Source organism: Cynara cardunculus, assembly GCF_001531365.2.
Source record: "Cynara cardunculus var. scolymus isolate 2C chromosome LG 9, CcrdV1, whole genome shotgun sequence".
In the NCBI taxonomy this organism is placed as follows: Eukaryota; Viridiplantae; Streptophyta; class Magnoliopsida; order Asterales; family Asteraceae; genus Cynara; species Cynara cardunculus.
This window is the reverse complement of record NC_037536.1, coordinates 5,247,765-5,257,104: the sequence shown is the minus strand read 5'-3', so window position 1 is coordinate 5,257,104 and position 9,340 is coordinate 5,247,765. Positions and strand designations below refer to the sequence as shown.

Sequence of the window (9,340 nt, the reverse complement as noted above, 5' to 3'; positions counted from 1 at the left end):
CAGAGGCCCTCTGGACGACCAGAGCCTCTGGTTGTATAGACCAGAGCCTCTGGTTGTATTGTGCTATGAGTCCTTTTGGGACCAGAGGCCCTCTGGACGACCAGAGCCTTAGGGCCTCTGGTTGTATTGTGCTATGATTCCTTTGGGACTTGAGGCCCTCTGAACGACCAGAGCCTCTGGTTGTATAGACCAGAGCCTCTAGTTGTATTGTGTTATAGAATTCAAGTCCTTTGGGACCAGCGGCCCTCTGGTTGTATAGACCAGCGGCCCTCTGGTTGTATAGACCTCTGGAGACTAAGTCCTTGGGACCAGCGACCCTCTGGTTGTACTACGCTCTGGACAAAAATTATATCAGTTTATTTTTAAGTTAACGGTCTAATAAACGATTCTTTCTGTTCTGTTTCGTCAATCATTTGTTTTGTTCATATAAAATATATAATTATAAGCTTTGGTATAATCTCACTAAGCCTTGTCGCTTATTTTTTTAGAATAAATTTTTTCTTTCAGGAAAGTCGGTAGCTGCCCAAGGGGGAGATAAGACAGCTTAGATCTGCTTGTAGGATTTCAGATCCTGGACATCTTTTTGGTACTCGTTGTGCATATATCGTTTTGTGTTGGATCTAGGTATATAATATTTTTGGGTAGATATATTTGTATTTTATGGATCCGACTTATAGTACCGAAAATCGTCGGTTGTTGACTATGTTATTTTATTTTTGGTGGACATATGACGAAAAATCTCACCAAAACACTACAAAACTTGGCCCTATCAAGGATGGATTTGGCTGTTGCTAATCAATTGCAATGTGATAACCAGTTTATCAGTTATAAAGTTTGGGGTTATTTTAAAAAAAAATAGAAACTTGAGTGGTTTATTTTATGATTATGCTTAAATGTTTCAAAATCATTACCTCTTATTGTTTATTGTTATTTAAGTGAGATATTTAGTTTATCTCATAGGTTTTATAAAAGGAAAGTTGGTGAGAAGAAAATCTCTTCTAGGTATGTTTTGAGAAGTCAAATTTTGTGATTCTCAATTTAAAATTTGTTGTTGTTATACATCTTCATATCTACATCTCATTGTAATTATAAGGTGAGTTTTATTTACAAACTTTAATCTTACAAGAGTTGATGTAAGGTTCTTTACGTGGGCAAGTTTTGAGAATTGTTTTATGCTATTTTCAGCATAATTTTGTATTATGATATGTTTATATCAAATAATTGGAATAATTGTGACATAATCAGGAGATGTGTATTTTAGTTATAAGGGTGACATAATCAGGAGAGTTGTATTTCGGATATAAGGGTGACATAATTAGAATATGTGTATTATGGTTATAAGGGTGACAAAATCAAACTACATGCAAAAATTGGGTTTTTATCAAGTTGGCAATCTATTTGTCGCATCATTGTGATACGATGACCTTGAGTTGTCGCGTCTCTATGATGCGATGACTTGGGTTTATCGCATCCTATTGATGCGATGAGCAGACTTTATCGCATCCTATTGACAACGATGCGACAAGAGTGACTTATATCGCATCTTATTGATGCGACAAGTTGGGTTTATCGCACCCATGTGATACGATGAATTGGGATCTCGTACCAATATGTTGCAAGAAAATGGGGTTGTCTCACCCAAGGTGATGCATGAAAATTATAGTTTTATCTATATGATGTGACAAGTTTATATGTTATGTGAGAAAGGGTATTCGATGCGATAATTGGGTGATGTCTCATCTTATTGATGCGACAAAAGAGATTTGTTTTGTTAAAACCCTATTTATTTGTTATTTATACAAATATGGGTTTATAAAAGTGTTTTGGTGATTTTTCATCCTGTAATAACAAACAAAAGAATTTCTCACTAAACCTTATAGTCTAACCCTCATTTGTATTTTAAAATGTGCATTAAGGTCGGACACAGTTTGATGATAAGGGGAAAGGGTTAGTATGAAGAATATATGATTGTTTTTTGGGATGATATGTTATCTTTTGTACTTCAATACTTGTTAGGTATACAAGTTTTGTATTGGGATTTTGTGAAAAAAATTTGGTAGCTACTTTTGTAATGTAGCTTTTGTAGATATCGCGACCAAATGTGTAAATTATATTTCTTGATATATGAAGTATATGGTCATATGCAAATGTGATTTTGGAGTGTTACAAGTCAAAGCTCAATTTCATCGTTGATATGGCACTAAAAGTTCGTCTGCTAAATAGTGGTGGGTGATGCCATCATTGACAGAATTTAAGGACGGATTAGCAAGTGATAGGTTAAGCAACAGATCAACGACGAATAAGCTACAAATCCTTTTAGCCATGGAATAGAGATAATATCTTTTAGCGACGGATTAGCGAGGGCATTTTAGCGACAAATTAAAGACGGACTCCCTTTTAGTGACGGATTTTCGTTACTTTCTGACAAAGTCTCTGATTCAAGTCTAGGATGGCCCAGCTACATCAGGGAAAAGAATAGAAGAAGCGTGTGATTCCTTCATGCATGCTCCACTTGGCTCAGGGGGATATAGCTCAGTTGATAGAGCTTCGCTCTTGCAATTGGGTCGTCGCGATTACGGGTTAGATATGTAATTGTCTAAGAGGTAATGATAGTATTTTGTACCTGAACCGGTGGCTCACTTTTTCTAAATAATAGGGAAAGGGACGAAACATGCCACTGAAAAAAGTATCTATAACTTCTCCACCAGGACCTACCCCCAACCTAGAGTAGCTAGGTGGGGAAGGTTTGAGGATTAACCTAGAGTAGTGAACGAGGGGATTGCTTTTTCCTTGAATAGTTCTTTCAAAAAACAAAGTTATCTGATTGATGAGTAGTAAGAAGACAACCAATTGGGAGAGAATCAATAGATTCCTTTTCAGGAGCTATTCACCTTTTTGGTAATCTAAAAAAATTAAATTAAACTATGAATTTCCTGTATAGTTTACACAAAACCTTCCCATAAATTCAAAATAGYGAACCGAAACTACCCAACAAATTAAAAATAACCAATTCATATAATTCAAAATACCAAATTTTACAATTCAAATAATGTCTGGGTGTATGTAACAATCTAACTAGAAGGAGGGTGGAAAGGGGGGAGAGTGTATCCATGTTGCTGCATAAAAGCAACAAACTGTTGCATTAACATGACATGCTCAGCTAACTGGCCAGCTTTTCAGGCCTCTGGATTTTCCCTACTCTTCCATTCGGCCTCCAGCTTGGTTAGAGTTCCTTCCGTAGCTTCCAATCTTTCACCTCCTCCTCTATTCTTTCCATTTCCATTTTTGCTTTCAATTCACTTCTAAACATTCAATATTTGACAAAAATCATTAATTTGTTGGCAATGAAAAGTAATGACATGATAAATAACAATATAACCAACATACCTCAACTGTCGATGACGTAATGGATGATCTCTCAGTGCTGCCTAACCCAAAAAGACGGTCCTTCCTCCGTCCTCCACACTCTGTTCCCAAAGAGATGAATCACCATGAGATGTGGTACCAGGCTCTGCACTAGACTGGGTCTCATCTCTAAGCTCTCAAAATAGCTTATATGGTTTACCAAAACAAAAACGGGTGAGCTTATATCTTTAGGCATTTTAGCAGTATAACGACTATAAATCGAACATATCCAATGCTTACTTTTAACATTTATAATATTCTAATTATCAATGATAGTCAGATTGCTAACCAACCTATCTACTTATTTAAACCTTTTATCGAGCAATGGCAATCCAAACTAATAGAATCATTAGGTTTATAAAAATATATTCCTGTAAACCTACCAAACGGTTCTATAAAACAAAGTAATGGTTTTACAAAACTTAGTGCCACTCTAGCTGCTTTAGGGTAAACGAATATCAGAGGATTAGTAGGCAGGTGGAACGAATCCTGAGTGACCTTCTAGTTCAAGCAGTAGATCCGCTCAAACACCTCAGAAGAACTCGGGTCGCAACCTGGTGTCTCTKTCTGCAATARACAATTAAGTTAAGTTGTTAGTAAACATACAAATCTAATTACATATTCGAAAAAACTATAGACTTTCAATTTGGTGACGATGATGTGCAACACTAATCGATCCCTGATGTGCCTATACAACACACCTTGAAACTAGGTCTCTCAATTAGCCTTACTAGCCCTAGACTGGGACCTCCAATGGTCGGTATCCCACAATTGTTAAAAATATAACACATGATTAGCTATAAAGCAAAAGTAATGCACAAAGCTCACAATAAAAATAAAAACTTGATCAATCATGTTGAGTCAATACGGCTCTCGTCCCACATCACCCCATTAAAATCATAGGCCTGTGTTGCGGCCCATTCGCTTGCAGCCCTCATCCAAACCTCGTACCTATTGTGCATGGTACATGCCCATGCATCATAGAACTTCACCTCATGCCCCCCATTAAAACGTGTCGTACATACACAAAATTTATATCAAGGTAAAAACAATAATCTAATATGTACAACTTTAAACGGATTGACGTACCAACCCAAATGCTCTTCAACATATACTCACAGTCAGCTAGGGACATACTTCCAACGAGCCCATAGATCACGAAATGATTACCTGAATGTGGATATGACCTCCCGGACAACATAAGGATCTAGAAAGTAGAAACGTGGACAGCTACAAATATATATATATATATATATATACATACATACCACAAAAGGCATTCATGTGTGTGTGTATATATACACGTAAGACGATGGAGAAATGCTTCACAATGAATTGAAAAAATGGCCGAAAATACTTTGATACTGAGTTGATATGCGTACACCCAAGAGCTATTAACCGAACCTAGTACGCAATGTCAAGAGTTGATGCGCCTCTCACATGAAGCATATATACTATTATGCAATCATTTTAGACAAAGAATTTGGGTAAAAGATATTAGACATGTCAGAGACGAAGATATAAATGGCAATGTTCATAATGATGATCAGCCATAACGAGCGTTAGTGATTAAACGTATATTTCAACGATCTACAAAATTGTTCATGTTTGTTTCCGTGAAGTTTTATCGGCTATGATGGAATTCATAAGAGAAATTGTGGTGCCAAAAACTTTGATACGACTTCAAATATGTCGAGTCATCATAGACGTTTGAGGGAAATATTTCCGATAAGATTATTATTGACATTTTAAAGTTTTATACACACACACACATAATATATATATATATATATGTGTGTGTGTGTGTGTGTGTGTTTAATATTTAATCTTTTTCTGTTAATGAAGGGTGCAACAGGTGCATAGACGATACCCTTATACTTGCAATTGTGCCAGCTAGTCATCAAACTGCTTACAAGGGAAGAGTAGGTGGTCAATGCTATCAAATTGTTCTAGGAATTTGTGATTTCAATATGATATTTACTTTCGTTTGGGTTGGATGGGAATGTGTAGATAACGATTCTAGAAGACTTAGCGAAGTTGCTTTAACCCAAGATCTGCTTTTCCCTTTCCACCATAATGTATATACCATTCTCAATTTGGATTTTGCTTTTTTTATTTGTATATTATACATTTGATGTGGGTGCTTTTCAGATAAATACTATCTTTGTGATGTTGAGTACGCCAATGCTCGTGGATTTTTTGCTTCATATTGTAACACAAGATATTGGTTGGCAGATTTTGGAAGTCGACGTGCTTTGACTAAAGAAGAAAGGTTAAATCATGCACATGCCCAACTCTTGAATGTTATTGAAGGTGCTTACGGTGTCTTGAAAGCGAGATTTCCGATCTTAAAGCAGATGGCTCCGTTTCCATTTACAACACAAAGAAATGTAGTAATTGTTTGCTTTGCGATACATAATTTTATCAGAAAATATAATATTCAAGAACAGTTGTTTATGTAATGCAACGATGATACTATATTTAACAACGAAGAAGAAGTCGAAGGAAGTGGAGAAGAAGAAATTTTACCAAAGTGGTGCTAATAACACTCATTATATGGCTACTTTGCACGATGAAATTACAAATAATTTGGTCAATAATGTTTAAATTTGAAGTATTTGTGTTTGAACTTGGCTAGTTTGTATTTGAACTTGGATTTTTAAGTATTTTATAAATTTATGTTTTGATTTTTGGATTTTATCAATGAATTTATATTTTGATTTTCAAATAATTTTTCTGTTTTAAAAATATCATTTATCTTAAAAAATAAACAACAATTTATTAAATGGTGCTTAATTTATACTCGGAGGTAAATTAGTCATTTCTATCATTCAAATTGTTTATTTCAAATAGAAAAGTAAACAACATCAGTTTATTCAAACATACAAATTTATTTATACAAGATTTAATAGAAATTTGATAAACAGTCTCTAAGTTGTAAATAAATATGCTATATAATTGGTTTCAAACACTATTTTGACGAGAATTGATTTGTTTTTGATTGAAGTCTTAATTAATGCGTTTGGGTAGGAGATGCATTGATATGAAAGCTCAATCTAATTCCAAGAGAGGTTGCTTTCTTAGATGATCAAATTCCTCAATATTTTTAATTCTTTTGAAAAAGTAAGCCTCAAAACATTAAAAGTTATTAATGATAAAACCATCTTCCAACCAACCACTCTTTTTCTCTTCTCATTTCATGACACTTGGAATCTAATAGGGCTTTCTTTTTCTCTTCTCATTTCATGACACTTGGAATCTAATAGGTCTTTCTTTTTCTCTTCTCATTTCATGACACTTGGAATCTAATAGGTCTTTGTTTCAAACTTGTTAATTTATATGATATATATATATATATATATATAACATTTTCCCAATTAATTGAAATATTTATAGAAATAATGAGAATTCATTTATTATAATTTGAATATTTATAGAAGATGACTAAGGTTCATTAATTATCAAAAACTTTTATGAAATCACATATTAATCAAATTAAATGGAGGATTGATATTGAGTTATATTAGTTGTATAAATGTAACGGATTGCATAATAACTCACACCCTCTCTCTCTTAATTTATATGTATAATATCCGGTTGCAATTTGGTATTTATCATGCGATTATCTTGATCTTAATTTATAATGCTTCAAATTATGCGATTATCTTAATTGAGACTTGTAAGAAGCTTATAAATATAATTTTATATCTATATGTGATGGTTAAGTTATTGTAACTTTTCCTCCCAGTTAAATGATTATACACGAACAAATCTTGATTCCATCAATAGAAAATAAGTTGTCACATTGTTGGATATAAATATAAATAGTTTAATAGTCGAGAAAAGAACGAGGACAAGCATATTTTGAAATTTGGGTAGTTTGCATGATAACGCAACACAAGTGCATCTCTATTTGATATAAGGTCTGTTTGGATGATGCTGAGAAATGAATATGAAAATAACAGAGAATGAAAATTGGAATTAATTTTCATTTCCTTCGGTTTATCCAGGAATGAAATTTTAGGCTTTTGGAGAATGATTTCATTATATTATTGAAAATCAAACAGTTCTTTTACTTTCATTCCCATTAATTACTGCTTAATAACACTAACCAAACAACCCCTTAATATTTCTTACCCTCATTCGAAAAAAATTACTTATTCTGTCACATTCAACCTGAACTAAGACATTTTTTTTTTGGTTGTATTTTGCCTTGATAATTACAACTAGGAGTACTTTCTCGAAACAGTTGAAAAATTAAATGTGGTACATCTTTGCGAATGTGACAATTTTTTTTTTAATACAATTCCCATACTCATGCTCAGGCATAGACATCCCTATAAATACATGRTACCTTCCTTAACCTTTTCTTGCACCAAAACAGAAACCATAAAAAAACACAAGTTATTCTACAAGTTTCTAGGGGTTTTCTTTTGGCTAGAACGATGGCAGGGAAGATGATGATGCAGGTTTTATGTGTTGTGGTGGCTTGTATGGTGGTGGCAACGCCTTATGCGGAGGCTGCCATTAGTTGTGGTCAGGTGGTGGGGAAGTTGGCGCCATGCTTGAACTACCTGAGGGTCGGTGGTGCAGTGTCGTCAGCATGTTGCAATGGTGTTAAGGGTTTGAATGGTGCCGCACAATCGACCCCTGACCGCAAGACGGCCTGCGGTTGCCTGAAGAATGCTTATGCCTCGAACTCAGGCATCAACCCTAGCTACGCCTCGGGCCTTCCCGGCAAGTGTGGCGTTAGCATTCCTTATAAGATCAGCCCCAACACCGACTGCGCCAAGTATGTCCACTAATTTAATAATTTCTTTGTTCCAAAAATTCATTAATAATAATTTTTTCATCGTCCCAAAAATGATATATGTCTTTTTTTAGTTAGATCTAGTGATCAAATTTACAATTTTTTTTTCTATCATTACAAATTAATAGCTCAAAATGAGTTGCAGAAAACCTAATATGCACAACCCTATAATTTGTTGTTTCATGGTAACACTTTCAAGACAAATTATTGGATTCGTATTTCATATTTAGGGTTCATGTTTATTTGTTACCATTTTTGAGCAGCAAGCAGTGATCTGTATATTCTTATATATGTGGGTGGTTCTTGCAGGGTGCAATGAGGCTTCTCTCGAATGCATGGAAAGATAAACTTGGGGTGACGAAGATTAGAATATAAGATCTTATTAGAATAAAAAAGATATGGAAGGAAAACCCTATCTCTCCTTGGAAAAGTCTTGTTATATCATGTCTTAGCCATATATATATGTGTGTGTTTTTTATGCGTTATTATTAATTTATAAACGTTATTTCAACTATTTTACTATCATTGGCAATCGGTCGGTACGTAATAGGTCCTTCTATTACAACCTAGCATTGAGGTATTGCCATTTGGTCAATAGCACAGGGTACTACTACTAATCTTAACAACGAATCTTACTATTCTTGAAGATCAATAGTTCAAGTCTCACCAACAATAAAAAAAACATTTGGGAACTTTATTGCATACAAATATTATATATTTTGAGAAAAAATCAGAGGTATAATATGACCCAGAGTAGGGGTGTTCAAAAACCCGACCAACCTGATCAACCCAATGCGAAATAACCCAATCCGATGTCTAATCGAGTTGTAAAATTGTCAAACCGTAGGTATTGGCTTGATATTCTGTTACTATTATTTGAACTCAACCAAACCCGATGAACTCGATATCCTTTTATTTTTTGGATTTATATAATTGTTGAATTTTTATTAATATATACATTAGACAATTACATTATCATGTATATTTTTCATATACACATATTTTCAATCTATTCATATCTCTATATAACACATTCATATATATGTTCAGTAACTATGAACGTATATATGTAAATTGAAAAAATTAACTGAATGTGACATATGTAAGAAATATGGTTAAGTTGTA

At 34.1% G+C, this 9,340-nt stretch overlaps 1 protein-coding gene across 1 annotated transcript; it reads left to right on the top strand.

Annotated features, from left to right (window-relative positions):
- The first annotated feature begins 7,783 nt into the window (after positions 1–7,783).
- LOC112518149 (non-specific lipid-transfer protein-like) lies at positions 7,784–8,700 on the top strand. The gene is made up of 2 exons (XM_025125747.1): positions 7,784–8,197; positions 8,525–8,700. Exons 1-2 carry the CDS (start codon positions 7,851–7,853, stop codon positions 8,532–8,534), a joined length of 357 nt encoding a protein of 118 aa, XP_024981515.1. The 5' UTR covers positions 7,784–7,850; the 3' UTR covers positions 8,535–8,700.
- The last annotated feature ends 640 nt before the right edge of the window (positions 8,701–9,340 follow it).